This window comes from Pinus tabuliformis, chromosome 2_1 (assembly GCF_031772625.1).
Source record: "Pinus tabuliformis cultivar Carrire ecotype Pingquan chromosome 2_1, CPIR1, whole genome shotgun sequence".
Lineage (NCBI taxonomy): Eukaryota > Viridiplantae > Streptophyta > Pinopsida > Pinales > Pinaceae > Pinus > Pinus tabuliformis.
In genome coordinates, this window is record NC_142299.1 from 578947261 (window position 1) to 578966138 (window position 18878).

General features: G+C 36.7%; 2 protein-coding genes across 2 annotated transcripts; both read left to right on the top strand.

Annotated features, from left to right (window-relative positions):
- The first annotated feature begins 215 nt into the window (after positions 1–215).
- LOC149201768 (uncharacterized) lies at positions 216–662 on the top strand. Its single transcript, XM_089401357.1, has one exon. The coding sequence runs from the start codon at positions 216–218 to the stop codon at positions 660–662; it is 447 nt and encodes a 148-aa protein (XP_089257483.1).
- An 842-nt stretch (positions 663–1504) lies between these two features.
- Positions 1505–3370, top strand: LOC149201769 (uncharacterized). The gene is made up of 3 exons (XM_089401358.1): positions 1505–2538; positions 2931–3256; positions 3345–3370. Exons 1-3 carry the CDS (start codon positions 1505–1507, stop codon positions 3368–3370), a joined length of 1386 nt encoding a protein of 461 aa, XP_089257484.1.
- The last annotated feature ends 15508 nt before the right edge of the window (positions 3371–18878 follow it).

Consider the following 18878-nt stretch of genomic DNA (forward strand, 5'->3'; position numbering starts at 1 on the left):
GATCAATCCATGAGAACGTCAACAATCCAGAAATCTTGCTCCAGAATGAACGCAAAGGAAAAGAGAACCTGGAAGATAAGGTAAATGGAGAGACTGTGGAGCCAACCACATCAGCGGGTACTCAGAAGGTCTCTTCAACCACATGCAAACCAATAGCCACAGATCGACCCAGAATCGAACTGCCAGGGGAAATAATAGAAGCACGAATCCAATACATGACTGACCATGCACTCATTGGGAAGTTCATAGCGTTTTGGCCGACGGAGAAAGCCCTATACAGTTGGATTGCCGCGAAGTGGAAACCTAAGGGAGATGTGACTCTGCAGTTAGGTCCAAAAGGATTCTTCACTACAATCTTTTTCTGTCAAGAAGATAAATATAGAATCCTAGTTGAGGGTCCTTATTTCTTCAACTTTGCGGGCCTATATCTGAGGGATTGGGGTCCCGGATTCAACCCAGATCAGGAGGATCTTACATGGGCACCAGTCTGGATAAGACTTTATGGATTACCAGACGAATATTGGGATGAGAACATTCTGAAAAACATAGGAAATGGCTTAGGGGAATATATTAGGACTGCTGAAGAAATGAAACACCGAAGATTCACATCCTACGCTCGCTTATGCGTCTTCATGCACCTGGACAAAGCCCTGCCGGAATAGGTAAGTCTCTCTCACCGTGATTATGAGTGGATTCAGCCTTTAGACTATCAACATGTTCCATTTCGCTGCCGTAAATGCCATGCCATAGGGCATCTATTTAGAGACTGCCCCCTGAATGTTCAAGATAAAGTCCCTTCACCCTCTGAATCACAGCCCAATGATGGCTTCACCAAAGCCCCAACTCGCAAGAGAGCGCACAAAAAACCACCCACAGGGAAGAAACCCAAATCGAATACAGGCCCTGACCATTCAGTCAGGAACAGCTTTGGAATCCTGGCTAATATCTCGGATGAGCACATCACCTCCCCCCCTCCAAGTTCTGACCACCCCTCTTCCTCTTCACAGCCACATCCCGAGGCCCACCCATCCAAAACCCACTCCTCTAATGATCCCCCTATCCTCATTGTGGAGAGCAAAGAGAAGCAACAGGACAAAGATAACGAAATGGAGGTTGATGGATCCTCAGGCCCCGCCCAGGATCCAAGTATTCCCGCGGAAGAAGACAATCAGGTGCAACAAATGGAGGAAGAGCCGGAAAGTATAGATCTATATGGTTTAGACATACTTGAACTAGAAGCAGCATGCAAGAGAAAAGCATATGAAAGTATCCCAGAACTACAGCTGGACAAACTGGAAATGGTCATTTCCAGGGCCTACTATCAAAATCAGCTTGGCATTCAGCCAGGCAGTCACTGGGATCTTAGCCAAACCCCAAAAGACTCCAAAAAAAGAGGAAGAAGAACAGACCTCCAAAGAACAATCGCGCTCGGAAAGATTCTGGTAGACTCCGGTAAGTATGCTAAGCTTACGAAGTACTACAAGCCCTCCCCCAATAGTGAATCATGAAGCTCATCTCATGGAACCTCAGGGGGCTCAACGGCCCAGGAAAGCTCAGAATGCTTAAAAATATGATTAAATTGGAAAAGCCACAAATTTGTTTTTTCCAGGAAACAAAATGTAATAGCACTACTTTAGAAAGAATCCTCTCCAAAGCATGGTCAGGATGTCAATCAGTCGCTGTAGATGCATCGGGCGCTTCAGGGGGATTAGCCATTGCATGGAACTCTCAAGCCCTTACTCTGTCAGACTTCCATGCCTCACACAATCTCATTCAGGCTACCTTCCACATAGTCGACACGACTACTCATGGGAATCTCTCGAATGTTTACTTCCCTCAGGAAGCAAAGGAAAAAATGGCTCTCCTCCACACTCTAGAAGTCCTCAATGACAATCGCAAGCACCCTCTATGGATTGCGGGAGGGGACTATAATATGATCACAAAATTAGAGGAGAAGATTGGAGGCCGAAATAAGCTGGAGCAGGAAAACACCTACTTCAAAAACTTTATTCAGAACGCATCCTTGATAGACTTACAGTTTTGCAATGGCACTTTTACGTGGAGTAATCGCAGAACAGGCCCTCATCAAATAGCCTCCAAGCTGGATTGCTTTCTCATATCAGATAACTCGATCCACTTAGGGGGGGATTTCTCGGCGGCCATTCTACCTCACTCTGGCTCTAATCACTGGCCGATTTCCCTTCAATGGCAACGCCCAGGCAATAAAACGCGAAGACCCTTCCGTTTTGAGGAGTTTTGGTTCACTCATCCCTCTCTCAGAGACTTCGTCAACTCCACTTGGGCCTCCTTCCACCCTCATGACGACTCCAAAATGTTTCAGTTTCAACAGAAACTCAAACATCTAAAGCTCTGCCTCAAGAGATGGAACAGAGTGACATTTGGAAACATATTCAAGGAGCAAAATGATCTTCAAAAAGCACTGGAGGAACTGCAAAGAGAAATAAGCACATGTGGGCATACCGAGCGAACTCTCACACAGGAACAACGCATCCACATTCAGCTAGAAGAAAGAAGAAGGCAGGAGGAGATATACTGGAAACAGAAATCAAGAATCAGATGGCTCAAAGAGGGAGAAAGAAATACAAAATTTTTTCACAGAACAACAGTGCAATGCAGAATGGGCAACAATATCCCATACATTCAAAAACCAGGAGGAGAAAAGGTGGAGCAACATGAGGATATCGAAAAGACTCTCCTCGAACACTTCAAGCAAGTCCACCAAGAACCTGACATCAACAGAAATCCGGAAATTGAAAGAATTACCCGCAATATACCTAAATTAGTCACGGAAGAGCATAATGAACTCCTCCTAAGCCCAATTCAATGCAGGAAGTAGACAATGCAATGACTCAGCTCAAAGATGGAAAAGCTCCCAGCCCGGATGGTTTTACCACTACTTTCTTTCACAGGTTCTGGGATTTTCTTAAGATGGAAGTCTGGGAGGTGGTGGAGGAGTCGAGAGTTGCTCATTGGCTGCTTCCCTCGCTCAACACCACCTTCATTACCATGATTCCAAAAGAAGAGGATGCGCTCAAACCGGATAAATTCTGGCCCATAGCACTATGCAATGTCATATACAAGGTCATTTCTAAAGTCATCGCAAACAGGCTAAAGCCCCTCCTGCCAATGCTCATCTCGCCGGAACAATCAGGTTATGTGGAAGGAAGACAGATTTTAGACGGAATCATCCACACACATGAGATTGCACATACTCTCAAGCATTCAAAGCAGGCAGGTATGCTCCTTAAAATGGATCTTTCCAAGGCTTTTGATAAACTCAGTTGGAACTATATTCAGCAAATGTTATTTGCTTTTGGTTTCAGCCCCACTTGGGTTCGCTGGGTTATGAGCCTTATCTCCTCTTCTAGCTTCTCCATCCTAGTAAATGGGATCCCCACTCGCCCTTTCTATCCCTCCCGAGGTATCAGGCAAGGTGACCCACTCTCCCCCTTCCTCTTTGTTTTGATGGTTGAGGGACTGGGACGTCACATTAAGAATGCCCTCCACTTGCACCAGCTTAAGGGTATCTCCATTCACCACCTGCCAGCTACCTCTCATCAGCAATTTGTTGATGACACGATGCTGTTTGGGTACCCATCTGTTCAAGAAGCCTCAATTTTCAAAGTTGTCCTCACTGATTTTACAGAAGCCTCAGGGACCAATATCAACTGTTCCAAATCGCAGATCTTCTTTTTCAACACTCCCCCAGTAGTCAAGTCGGCCATAGTCCGTATCATGGGATTCCCTATGGCCACCATCCCCTCAAAGTATCTTGGAGCCCCCCTCACTACCTCAGCCATCACTCATTCCTCTTGGCACAATTTAATTGAAAAGCTTGAATCTCGGCTCAACCAATGGACTCACAGAACCCTGAACCTTGTCAGCCAGGCGGTTCTTATTAAAGTTGTCCTTCAAGCTATGCCACTGTACCTTTTTTCCATCTTGGCAGCGCCTAAATGGGTCCTAAAAAGACTAAGGAAAATTCAGAGAAATTTCCTTTGGGGGAGCAATGCTACCAATCGCAAGTGGGCTCTGGTAAAATGGAGCACAGTTTGCAAGCCAAAGGCAAAAGGAGGAATTGGACTAAGGGATCCGGAGCACAACAATGCCATCATGGGAGCCAAGATCTGGTGGCAATGGCTCACCAATGCAGGCAAGCCGTGGGTCACTTTATGGACAACAAAATATGCAAATCAACGACCCCAGGAAGAGCTTATCAGATTGGAACCCTGTAACAAAGGTTCGTTAATTTGGAATGCAGCCAAGGAACATTATAAGATGATCCAGAAGCACAGCTTCTGGGAGGTAAGAAATGGCAATAATGCTAGATTCTGGACGGACGCATGGAATCAAATGCCCACCCTCAGCAATGCTCTGAACCAGCCTATACATCATTTGCAGGAGGAAACACAGCTGGTCAAAATCAGGCACTTTTGGACCCAGGATTTGGAGAAAGGATTCAGAACCTGGAAACCAGGCAACCAAATCCTCTCAAATGATAATCGCCAGACATCCACAGCATTGGAAATGGAGCTCAGCAAAAGAAAAATCAGATGTGATGAAAGGGAAGATATCTTAAGATGGGGATATCTACCAAAGGGAGCGTTCACCACGTCTGAAGCTTATAAAATTATTTGCAATGATGCTGCACCTCAGGACCCAATCTGGGGCCAAATATGGAACTCAGGCTCGTGGCCCAAGATCTGTCATTTTCTCTGGCTGGTAGGGCATCAGAGAATCCTAACTTGGGACAAGCTCCGAAGAAGAAATTTCCACGGACCCTCCATATGCGTTAACTGCTGCGCCCATGAGGAAACGCTCCAACACTTGTTGGACTCTTGTCCTCTAGCCAACCAACTATGGGAGAAAGCAAGCTTTCGATGCCAAAAGAGATGCAGACTTGAAGTTGAAATTACGAATTCCATACGACAGTGGCAAAAGGACCCGTATAAGAGCAACATCCTCAATCATCTTTGGCGATTGATTCCTGGGCTAATCCTATGGAGTATATGGAAGGAGCGAAACAAGCGCATCTTCAAAAATCAACGCTCCTCGATGGACACAATCTGGCATATGATTTGCAAAAATATCCAAGAAACTCTGATGATAAGATCATGGAAGAAGGAGGATTGGCCTACCCTAGCCAATGAGAAAGCTATCATGGACAATTGGCAGATCAGATGCACCAACGGCACGAACCAGCAGAATCCCCCTACAAATAGCAAGGACAAACAAGTTGAATGGAAGCCTCCGCCAAAGCACACTTTCAAACTCAACTCTGATGGTGCCTTAAAGGGGAATCCTGGGTTAGCAGGCTTTGGGGGAATAATCAGAAATCATGAAGGGACTCCCATGACACTCTTCTATGGAAGCATTGGTTGGGACACCAACAACTCAGTTGAATTGAAAGGGTTATGGCAGGGTCTTCAGCTCGCGAGGGAGCTAAACCTCTATCCTCTGGAGGTTGAAGGAGACTCCCAAACCCTCATCAATATGGCAAAAAAAATCCTAAACGGATCACAAGCCAAAAAAGTAGCAACCAGCTGGAGGTTAGAGGCACGTCTGGAGGCAATAGAATAGAACCTTCAAAGCAACAGAGCTATCACCTTCACTCATACAAAAAGGGAGGGCAATAAGATAGCGGACTACATGGCCAATGTTGGAGTGGGAGGTAATCACTCTCTAATTACAGGACAGCTGAATGACATATTATCGAATGAGGAAGCCCAGGAATACTCTCGACTGGTCCAAATGGAGGAAACTCCCCCGGATGCGGGTGTTTAAAGCGATGGGACGGGAGTTGGAAGCTGGCCACATGTCGATCCACGGGCATCATGTGGCACTCCATGCGAGAGGACGACGAGATCATTCCCGGTTTAAAACGACGGGACTGGGGATGGCAGCAGTGAATGCCCGGAGAGTGCACTCGATCCAGAGCATCGCTGCAGTTATGGCGGATGGGAACTCGAGGGGGTAGGTGATGATGAAGAGCATAAATTTGGTTTGGAGTAGGGAATTTTGGTCGTGTTGCATTTGGCTGGCCTCTCCGCCGTTGAAGCGGTCCCTTCTCAGACGGTTGGGTCCATTACGGAGCTGGTTCTGGTAATCGACAGTCTGGTTCATTTGGCAGTTTGCAGGGAGTTACAGCCCAGTATGGTGAGACCCAGACAGAGGTTGCTGAGCCGTCATGGTTCTTCTAAAGGAGGGGGTTCGAGCAGACTATGAGAGATGATACGAGGCATTGCTGCCACTATAATCTGGTAAGCTCCATTGGAGCCATTCCCCTGCACTCAGGCCAACATATGGATGTCGGGGCTTCTAGCTCGGCCTCCTTGCCAGCATTTGGCTCCACTATTTTCAACTTCACCAGCTCCACGGCAAACCCGAGAATTAGTGCTCATGTCTCCATTCTGTTCATCGAGAATCCGCCTGAGGTGGATGACCCGATTGAAGCTCGGGAGCAACAGATGCAGGACTACCATGGGGATGCAGAGCAGGCTCCGACAGCTGAGTTGGAGCAGGAAGAAAAGAGCCGGGCCACCGTCGAGGAAAAATCCAAGCATTCCCAGAATGCTCCTGACGCAACTGTTGGGGAAGCAGAAGCTACCTCGCCTACTGAAGCTGAGCCGGATTACTACGGTTGGTGCCCAATTGTGGAAGAGCAATCGGATGAGCCGAATGAATAATCACGCCGGCGCCCTTGCTCCACCAGGTCGCTCCAGGCTCAGTCGCCGTCTCCGGGTTTGTTGTTGGTTCAGTCAATGTTTTTTTTAGGATGTCAAAGCTGTTGGTTTTTTGTGTTAATGTTGAGAGTACTTACTGTTTCCCCTGCGCGGGACGACTTGAACAGTTCTTTTTGTCTATGACCCCTGCGCGGGCTTCTGTCTATGGACAGTCTTGGCACTTCATAGAACCACCCCTGCGAGGGCTTGCTATGGGGAATTTTGTCTGGGTCTTTGTCAGTCTTAGTTTTTGTTTATGTCTGATGCCCCTTGAGGGCAAGAGCATACGGGTCTTACCTGATGTAATTTTGCACACTGTACATATTTAATAGATTAGCCTTGTTACCGAGAAAAAAAATAAACCGAAGGGATTAATATTGTGAACATTAGGCTTAATATTAAACCATAGGAATATAAGCCCTATGATTAATAATATAAACCCAAATAATTTATATTATAAACCCAAGGGATTTATATTAAACCCTAGGAATAATGTTATAAACCCTATCAACAGTATTATACCCTAGGAATATGAACTGTTATATTAATAAGCCCAAGGGATGGATAATATAAATCCATGGCACTAATACAAACAAGAGATTAATACTAAAAACCTAAAAAACCCAAAGGATTAATATTGTAAATCAAAGTATATAAAGGCTAAGATACATATCATAAACCCTAAAAGAAACATGGTTCACCATTGTTGATTTTCATATTGAGACAATATTTGCCACAATGCGACATAGGACCATGGTTGACCATGAATGAATTCCATATTGAGAGAATCTTTGTCACAATGTTTTTGACCTAATGTAATAACATTAGATTGTAGGATTAATATTATGCCCTAAGAATATAAATCCTAATATTAATATTTTAAACGTTAGTATTAATATTATGATGCCAAGATCTTAATACTATAAATCCAAGGAATTGATAAACCTAAGGGATTGATATTATAAAAGCAATGGATTATAAACTAAGAGGAATAATTTTAAACCCAAGGGATTAATATTATAAATATAAGGGATTGATAAACCAAAAAGGATTAATATTAAAAATCCAAGGGTTTCATAAACCCAGGGGATTGATATTAAACCCTAAGATTAATTATAAACCCTAATAATACAAACTATCAACTCAATATTAAACTTTAATATTATAAATTGAATATTAGAAGGCCTCATTAGAGGAAATTTTATCCTAAAAGCGCCCATGAAAATTTCACAAAATCTATGTCATAATATGTAAACCAATAAAAATACTTTAAATTTAAAAATAAGTACATGTAAATATTTTAAAGGGAAAATAAGAAAATTCATTTTTTTTTAATTGTATTTTTTTGCTTATCCTTTATAGGTTTACTCAAATTTTAAGTGTAGACACTCATTGGATGCAAAATTAAATTTCGCATCCAACGAGTACCTATTATGCATGCGTTTGAGAAGACTGACATTGATGAAAAAAGAAGATACATTAAGAAAAAGTGCTCAACACATTTTTTTAATGTATCTTCAATTTTTTTTATCAATATGGGTCTCCACAAAATCATGCATAATGGGTACTTGTTGGATGTATAACTTAATTCTACATCGAACAAGTGTCTACAATTGAAATTTGAGTAAACATATAAGGAGATAAGCCAAAAATACAATTAAAAAGAGTAGTTTTCTTATTTCCCCTCCAAAATTCATAACTCCTATTTTGTTATTTTAACTATTATTTTATTATTTTTCCTTAGGAGACCACTTTCAGGATGAAATTCCCTCTAATGTAATATTATAAACCTTGTATTAAGCCCAAGTTTTGTAATGGAACCAAGTGACATTGAATAAATTACAATGTAATGTAACATTGCAATAATGATTGTTAGAATTATTATCATATTGAGACAATGCTTGTCACAATGTGATGTTGGATACATTTATGTACCATTCCAATATTACAGTATTAAAAAAATGATATTATAAGCCCAAGCGACTAATAAACCCAAGGGGATAATATTAAACCCAAGTGACTACTATTAGAAACCAAGGGATATAGATCCAAAGATAAATATTATAAACCCTAAATAAACATTATGCGCTAAGATTCATATCATGAACCTTAAGATTAATATTATAAACCGAAGGGATTAATAAACCCAAGAGGTTAATATTAAAAACCTATGGGATTATAAACCTAAGGGAGTAGCATTAAACATTAGGATGAATATTAAACCATAAAATTAATAAACCCAAGGGATTGATCTTATAAACTGAAGGCACTAATAAAAATAAGGGATTAATACTAAAAACCTAAAAACCCAAAGGATTAATATTGCAAATTAAGGTATATAAATCCTAAGATAAATATTATAAACCATGAAACAAACATGGTTGACCATGTTTGATTTTCATATTGAGACAAATTTTGTTACAATGTGATGTTGGACCATGGTTAACTGTGGTTTATTTCAAGATTGAGAGAATCATTGTCACAATGTGATGTAGAACCATGGTTAATGATGGTTGATTTTCATATTAACAATCGTTGTCAAAATGTGATGGTGGACCATGGTTGACCATGGTTGACGATGGTTGATTTTCATATTAATAGTCGTTGTCATAATGTTACGGTCGACCATGGTTGACCATGGTTGTGACAATGTGATGTTGGACTATGAGACAATATTTATCACAATGTGACCATGGCTATTGATGATCATTGACCATGATTGACTATAGTTGGTTTTCATATTGAGACAATCTTTGTCGCAATGTGACATTGGACCATGGTTGATAATGGTTGTCCATGGTTGACAATGGTTGATGATAGTTGACAATGGTTTACTTTGATATTGAGACAATTTTTTCCACAATGTGACGTTGGACCATGGTTGTCCATGATTGACTATGGTTGATTTTCATATTGACCGTGATTGACCATGATTGATTTTCATTTTGAGATAATCTTTGTCACAATGCGACATTTGACCATGGTTGACTATGAGTTCAGATGTTTGACCATGGTTGATTTTCATATTGAGACAATATTTATTATAATGTGACATTAGACCATGATTGACTATGAATGAACACCATTGACAATGGTTGACGACAATTCAACATGGTTGATTTTCATATTGAGACAATCGTTGTCCCAATGTGACATTGGATCATGGTTGACCATGATTATAAACCCAATGGATTTATATTAAACCCTAGGATTAATATCATAAACCCTATGAATAATATTATAACCTAGGAATATGGACCCTCAGATTAATAAACCTAAGGGATTTATAATATAAACCAAAGGGACCAATAAACATAAGGGATTAATACTAAAAGAGCCAAGGGATTATAAACCCAAGTGGATAATATTAAACTAAAGGGTTTAATATTACAGAGCCAAGGTATATAATCCCTAAGATAAATATTATAAACCCTAAAATAAACATGGTTGACCATTGTTGACCATAGTTGATTTTCATATTAACGCAATATTTGTCACAATGCATCATTAGACCATGGTTGACCATGATTGATTTTCATATTGAGACAATTTTTGTTACAACGCAACTTTGGACCATGGTTTAGCATGGTTGATTTTCATATTGAGACAATCTTTGTCACAATGCGACATTGGACCATTGTTGTCATAATGTGACATTGGACCAAGAAACAACCTTCGTTACAATGTGACCATGATTCTTGACCATGGTTAACCATGGTTGACCATGATTGACCATGGTCTTTTTCATATTGAGATAATCTTTATCACAATGTTGCGACGTTGTACCATAGCTGACCATGGTCGATGATGGTTGACCATTGTTGACAATGTTTGACCATGGTGGACCATGGTCAACGATGGTTGAGCATGGTTAATTTTCACATTTAGACAATCTTTGTCACAATGTGACCTTGGACCATGGTTGACCATAATTGACCATGATTGACCATGGTTGACAATGATTGATTTCCATATTGAGACAATCTTTGTCACAATGTGACGTTTGAATAAATATTATAAACCCTAAAATAAGCGTTGTTGACCATCATTGACCATGGTTTATTTTCATATTGAGACAATATTTTTCATAATGCGGTGTTGGACCATGGTTGATTTTCATATTGAGACAATCTTTGTCACAATGCGTCGTAGGACCATGGATGACCATGGTTGTCATAATGTGTCATTGCACCAATAGACAATCTTCATTACAATGTGACCATGATTATTGACTATGGTTGACCATGATAATATTATTTATTGTTATTAATATTAAGATTACTATTAATAATTAATATTCAAATTAAAATTAAAATTAATATTAATGTCGATGTCAATAAATAATATTAAAACTTAATATTAAAATGTTATTAATATTAATGATATTATATTATTGTTAATATTAAGTATTGTAAATATTATGTATCAATATTAATGTTTATCAACCACATTGTGATGTTAATTGTGTAATGTGATGTTGTGATAATGTGTATTGTTCATCAAATGGAAATGTCTATTATTTGTTAGAATTTTGATGTTGGTTTGTTTCTCACTATGTTACGCTCGTGTTTTTCATTGTATTGTCCCAACATTTCTTTCACACAATTACATTAGTAAATGGGTTCACATATGTTGGTTGACAGCATTTTATACCTTTTATGCACCAATAAGCATATGAAATTGACATCGATCGATGTATGTAAACCACATTTACTAATTTGGTTGTCCTAATTTGCAACATTTTGTCATTGTTTATCAAAATGTGATGTTCTTTGATTCTCATCATTATTCATTATAATGTGATATTCTTTGGTTTTCGTAACATAAGTTTACCATGATTACCTATATTGCTTATGGTGAAAGTTTATATAAAGATATGTTCTTCAAAATCTAATGTAGATCAATGTGCATCACATTATAATAAATGTATTAAAACAACAATCTATTAAAATAACATGGTTAATATTATTAATTAAATATTAATAATTTGAATACTATATTTAAAATGTTATTAGTACCATTACTAATTATTAATATCAATGTTATCTTTGTTATCCTTTAATGATATATATTAATTTTATTAAATGTTATTAATAATTTTATTAATAAAATTAATATTAATATAAAGATAAATTACTATTTAAAATATTATAATTAAAATTAATGTTATTAATATTACTAATAATTTTCTTAATGAAAAAATATTAATAATAATTAATATTAATCTTATATAATAATTAGTGTTAATATGATAGCGATCATTTTGTTAACCGTAAACACTAAACTTATCATAAATTAATAATGTTATATAAAATTATTATTAATATTATCTATATTTAATGTTAAAATATTTATGTTAAAATACCAAAAATATTATTAATTCAATATAAAGATTAAAATCGTTTTAATAAGTAATTATACATTTTTTTCATAAACATAAAGATAAAAACATTTAAAAACATTTTTTTCATAAAATTGTAATAAATATGTATAAAATTATATACAAAACCAATATCAAATTTTAATAACCAAAATATTGGTAAAGAATCTAAGATATTTTCCTAACGATATTTCCATATCAATATGTGCCCTAGAGCTCCTTCCTCAAGTGGAATGATTCGGAAACTAAAAATAATATATATTTGAAAACTCAAAAATTGAGAACTGTATATTTTAAAGATAATATTAAAGTTTTTATTTTAGGATAATTTATTAGCCATAAAAATCTCATTTTTTGATCGATTAAATGTTATCAAATATATACATTAATTTAATGGTTTAGAAATCTTCTACAGAGTTTGGGATAAATGGTAATTGGGTGTTTTGTTAAAGCACTTTTTGATGTGAAGTTATTAGTTCAATTTCTCACCTTGATTACGATGATATTGGGATAAATGGTAATTGGGTGTTTTGTTAAAGCACTCTTTGCTGTGAAGTTATTAGTTCAATTTCTCACCTTGATTACGATGATATATTGAACATGCTGTAGATGTAATTAAATCAAATCAAATTTAAATAAATTAATATAAAAAATGTTAATTTATTCATATTTTCAAATGTTTTAGAATAAGTCATATACTTTATAGTTTTTAACAAGTGATATTGGCCATTTATGTATTTCCCAAAATCAGTGAATAAAATTTAATTTATATATATTTCCCAAAATCAGTGAATGAAATTAAATCTACATAAATAAATATAATTCAGTGAATAAAATTAAATCTAAATAAATAAATATAATATTTTTTTAATTTATTCATATTTTAAAAATGTTTTGGAATAAGTCAAATAACTTATATGTTTTAACTTATGATTTTGGTGATTCATAGGATTTCTCAAAATATTACAAGAAATGAAGTCCATAAATATGCATGAGAACTTAAAAATTAATAATAAAAAAATTTATGGTTTTTCTATTCAGTTTTTCAAATAATTCTAGTATATTGTTAATAACTTTTTAATTTATTTTATTTTCAGAATAAAATAAAAAAATTACATCTAAATTATTTAAAAGTCTCATTTTAAATAAAACTATACCATTTTTTTTAAATAAAAATGTTAAAAAAAATCAATAATAAAATTTTGAACCATTTATATTGTTTTCAATGGTCTTAACAGTGATCTGCGTTCTTCCTACTATTTTTTATCATCTAGAGTTTTCTTCTTCACATCTACATAAGTATCATATCTGTGAAGGTGAAGGGTTATTTTCTTTATGTCCTCTTTCACACGCAAATTGAAATCGAAAGTTCATCATCATGATTCCCTTTTTCAAATCCATTTCATTCTCACTAGTATGGGTTTCCCTATAGAAAAACCTAGAATTTTAAAATGTGAGTTTGTGATTTCTTTTATCTTAGAAACAGTATCTATTTATTTATAAAGATGATTTATCGAGAAAGAAGATTTATTTAATAAAATTGAATTTTTTTTTATTAAGTCTCTTCCAGACTCACCTGGAGAGTCACTCTAGGAGCAGTAACAAGAAGCGCAAATCCCAAACATGGTTTTTTTAGGTGAATATAGTAAAAGAGAGGAGCTGAAAGCAAATGAATATAAGATGTTATGTGCATAATACAAATTTTAAAACTGGAGATTTACAACATGAACTAAATTTAATGCATAAGAAATAGTAATAATATTTAATCTAAATTTATAACCTAATTATTCAAAGATAAATGAAGATAGGAGAACTTCAATTTCTACAACTTGGTTTATAAACCTGTAAATAACTTGTCATTACATTAAAAGAGCATCTCTTAATTAACGACCTAAATCATAAAACAAACGCGATACAACATGATAATTCAGGAAAACTTATTGAGGTACTAGTCGACTGTATTGTGTTTTACGTACGCATATGATTGAGTGGCCTCTACCCCATTCAACCCTATTTCAGAATTTGTATAAAATTTGAGTGATAAAACGATAGAAAAAAGTCACGTGTCTGTGTAACAATGCGTCTCTGCAACAACATATATTTACTGCCCATCAAATAGTTCACATTAAAATAAAATGAAGATGATTATAATATGGATATATGCTACTCTTGAGCAGAAATGTTTCATTCATCCTTCCATTAGAAATATTTCATGACCAGTGTATGAGAACTACCGACATTGATGACCTGATCTTCCGGTACCTTCACCTTATTCCGTCTTGCCAGTATTTTTCTCCCATAGACCCACAAGCTCATTCACAAACAAATTGTTTGTAGGAAGGCCATTTCAACTCATTAAGAAACAAGTGAAAAAATCTTCTTCAAAGTTCATCCCCTGCCTTGATTGTGTAAGTTGCAAGATCTTCGTCAACAACAAACATAACTGCATATTCCCAATGTATTAAACTGATTCACAGCGACATGTAGGGGATTTAATAAATTGTAAATAGAAATTAATGGTCCATCAAAAAAATGTAAGATTTACTTTGTGGGTTTTCCTAATTACTTTAAACCCCTTAACCAAGATCTACTCCTTTGTAAGAAATCAAAATCAATGCACAGCTGAACTTACTTTCCATCTTCAAAAGGCTCCTCGGCTTTACTTGAGTTGTTGGCTCTTAAATCCTTCCAAGAACTTGCAATCCTTTTCTCTGGCTATCCTAAATGACAGAGTATCTAGTCTTCAATGGAGCAGACAATTTTTCTGAGTGATTGCAAGCCTTGGAGACTCAGCCCTTTTATAGCAGTGCAAAACCCCAATCCTAGGGCAACCTAAAATTTAGCTGAAACAAGTCTGTCAAGAAATCTGAAATTTCAGATTTTGAAATCAATCAGTCAATCAATCAATCAATCAATCAGAATAGATTCTGATTTCCTTATTCAGCTCAAATTTATTACTGCTATTATTTTTAATCAATTATAATCGGTCCATTAACAATTGTAATTGATTAACATTATTCTATATGTATTTGTATCCAAATCCTTATTTAAATACGTATAATGCCATGGTTTAATTAGTCACATTATTTGGCATGTTTTAATCATTACATAAATGTAATCTCGTTGACAGTATTTGACATTATAATCACAATGCACGTATGTCCAACTTAATATTTGTAATTAGACGTCTCTAAATCCAACAATCTCCCACATGGACAAGTGCAACCTTTTGATTATATATCCTTAACTTTATTGCATGCAACTTTTCTGTCTTTACTTATCGTATTTCTTAAACAATTCCGTCCATCAATTATGCTAACAAAGGACTTAAGCGGCATTTGTCACATTTATTCGCAACTAAACTGACATAAATCACACTGCCAACATAACTGAATGACATGAATCTGATTTGGACATATAGTTTAGAAATTTCACGCAAGTGTGATTAGACGTGCCTATTTCTAATTGAGTCACCTTTACTTTACTTTATGAGGCCAAAAAAATTTAAACTTTAAAGAAAGAAATAATGAAACTGAAACTGAATGCAACTTGTATATATCATCAAAATTGTTTACAATTGCATTACATAGAACATCAAAAACAGAACTTAAAACATATTCAGACTCCCACATTTTTCTAATTATCCTAAACAGATATTACACCCATACAAGAAACATGTTGGTGAAACTTCTTGGGTGGTAATCCTTTAGTAAGAGGATCCGCAATCATGGAGTCTGTACCTATGTGTTTTATACATAATTCATTATTCTGCACTCTCTCTTTTACAACCAAAAACTTAATGTCAATGTACTTCGACTTTGACGAACTTCGGTTGTTGGTTGCGTATAACACTGCTGAATTGTTGTCACATAATAATTTGAGTGGTTTTTGAATAGAATCCACAATTTTCAGACTTGTGACGAAGTTCTTCAGCCATACGCCATGATTAGATGCTTCAAAACATGCAACAAATTCAGCTGCCATAGTGGAGGAGGCTACCAATGACTGTTTAGCGCTCTTCCATGACACAGCACCACCTGCCATCATAAAGATGTATCCTGATGTTGACTTCATGCTGTCGACATATCCTCCAAAATCAGAATCGGTGTATCCAATGACCTCGAGCTGTTCCGATCTCCGATACGTGAGCATATAGTCCCTTGTTCTCTTTAGGTATCTCAACACTCGCTTGGCTGCCTTCCAGTGTTCCATACCTGGGTTACTCAAATATCTCCCTAGCATTCCGGTAATGAACGCAATATCCGGACGCGTGCATACTTGTGCATACATGATGCTACCCACGGCTGAGGCATAGGGAATATCTTTCATGGGGTTTTTATCTAAGTCAGTTTGGGGACATTGTTTCAGACTAAACTTATCTCCTTTTGATATAGGGGTATCTCCTGGTTTGCTGTTTTGCATGCCAAATCTTGTTAGAATCTTATCGATATAGTTCCTCTGGGATAACCTCAGAATACCTTGAGATCTATCTCTAAGTATTTCAATCCCTAGAACAAATGATGCATCACCAAGATCTTTCATTTCAAAGTTCTTAAATAAAAAATTCTTAGTTTGATGCAACATGTCCTTATCGTTACTGGCAAGCAATATGTCATCTACATATAAAACCAAGAAAATAAATTTACTCCCACAGAACTTAAGGTATATACATTCATCTACTATGTTAGACTCAAAACCAAATGAGCTAATAACTTGGTGAAACTTATAATACCATTGTCGAGATGCTTGTTTTAGCCCATAGATAGATTTCTTAAGTCTGCAAACCATAGACCCTGCATCACCTGATACAAAGTTTTCTGGCTGCTTCATATAGATCGTTTCATCAATGTCACCATTGAGAAACGTCGTCTTTACATCCATCTGATGTAGTTCTAAATCATAATGTGCTACAAGCGCCAATATAATCCTTAAAGAGTCTTTCGATGAAACTGGAGAGAAAGTCTCTTTATAATCAATGCCTTCTTTCTGTGTGAAACCTTTCGCAACAAGACGTGCCTTGTATTTTTCAACATTGCCTTTAGAATCCCGCTTAGTCTTAAATATCCATTTGCAACCAACGGGTTTCTTGTCTTTAGGCAACGGAACGATATCCCAAACGTCATTGTCATACATAGATTTCATCTCTTCATTCATGGCATTAATCCACATTTGAGAGTTAGAGCTTTCCACAGCTTGTTTGATATTAACAGGATCATTTTCAAACATGCCAATGTCAAACTCATGTTCTTGAAGATATGCATAATCCTTTGATTGTGTAGATCTTTTCTCTCTAGTAGATCTCCTAATTGGCACAGGCTCTAGATTTTCTTGAGGTTCATTTACAACTTGATCTTCAACAGGAGGAAGAACATCATTACCAACTTCTGACTCTCCCACAGGCCCTAGGCCATCAACATTTGTCATGTCAATGTGAGGGTTTGGGTTGGGTTCAGGTCCATTTGTGTTCTCTATTCCATGTTGAGTTTCTAACTGAGTTGTTTGGGATGATGAAGTTTGCACATTGTCAAAAGATGTATTTCTAAACGCAATCGGAATTTGAACAAAACTAGGACTTTGGTCCATAGTCTCATTCGCATTCGTCTCTTCTTCTTCAAAAAAACTATCTTTTGTCATATCTCCCCCCACAAACTCATTATCCTCAAAAAATTTTGCACTTCCTGACTCGAAAACTGTATGTTCTGTTGGATTATAGAATTTGAACCCCCTAGATCGTTCAGAATAGCCTATAAAGTAACAACTAACGGTTCTTTCATCCAGTTTCTTTTTGCTTGGTTTATAAGGCCTAGCTTCACATGGACATCCCCAAACTCTCAAATGATTCAAGCTAGGCTTGCGCCCAACCCATAACTCGTAAGGGGTCTTGTTAGCTGCTTTAGTAGGCACTCTATTAAGTATGTATGCTGCAGTCTTTAAGGCTTCTCCCCACAAATTCTCAGGTAGAGTTGTACGAGCAATCATACTTCTCACCATGTCTTTAAGGGTGCGATTTCGTCGCTCAGCAACACCATTCATTGCAGGCGAACCTGGCAACGTATACTGAGGCACAATTCCGCATTCCTCTAAGTATTTTGCAAAGGGACCTTGACGCTGTTCTCCTGATCCATCATAACGACCGTAGTATTCACCACCACGATCAGAACGAATGGACTTTATACGTTTGTTAAGTTGTAACTCAACTTCCGTTTTGAACTTTATGAACACGTCTAATGCTTCCGCCTTTTCTTTTATTAAGTAAATATGACCATATCTTGAATAATCATCTATGAATGTGATAAAATAACGGTCACCATTTCTTGTAGCCTTTGGAAAAGGACCACAGATATCCGTATGAATCAATTCTAAGACATCATTACACCATTTTGCATCATACTTACGTTTATTAGTTTGTTTTCCCTTTATACAATTTACACAATCACTTAAGTTTGTAAAATCTAAAGGTTGGAGAATTTCATTAGACACAAGACGTTCTATCCTTTTCATAGAGATATGTCCTAATCGCTTGTGCCATAATGTTGCAGATTTCTCGCAAGTTAATTTACGTTTTCTATTATCTGTATGCAGTGCCTCTGAATGTGAACTGTCTATATCTAGAAAATAAAGATTATCATAAGAAGACAGGATACCAGAAGCAAGAAGCTTAGAGTCTTGACACAAACTGAAATTTCCATTACCAAATGAATATACATAACCATTTTTGTCCAAATAAGATATAGAAATTAGGTTCCTTCTGAAAG

Bases quoted from the DNA above. Each gene is read 5' to 3' on its own strand.
- LOC149201769 (XM_089401358.1), top strand. From the start codon at position 1,505: ATGAAGCTCATCTCATGGAACCTCAGGGGGCTCAACGGCCCAGGAAAG. The intron at 2,539-2,930 runs GCAGGAGGAGAT...TTTCTTTCACAG, and splicing joins CAGCTAGAAGAAAGAAGAAG to GTTCTGGGATTTTCTTAAGA. The intron at 3,257-3,344 runs GTATGCTCCTTA...TTTTGGTTTCAG, and splicing joins CAAGCATTCAAAGCAGGCAG to CCCCACTTGGGTTCGCTGGG.
- LOC149201768 (XM_089401357.1), top strand. From the start codon at position 216: ATGACTGACCATGCACTCATTGGGAAGTTCATAGCGTTTTGGCCGACG.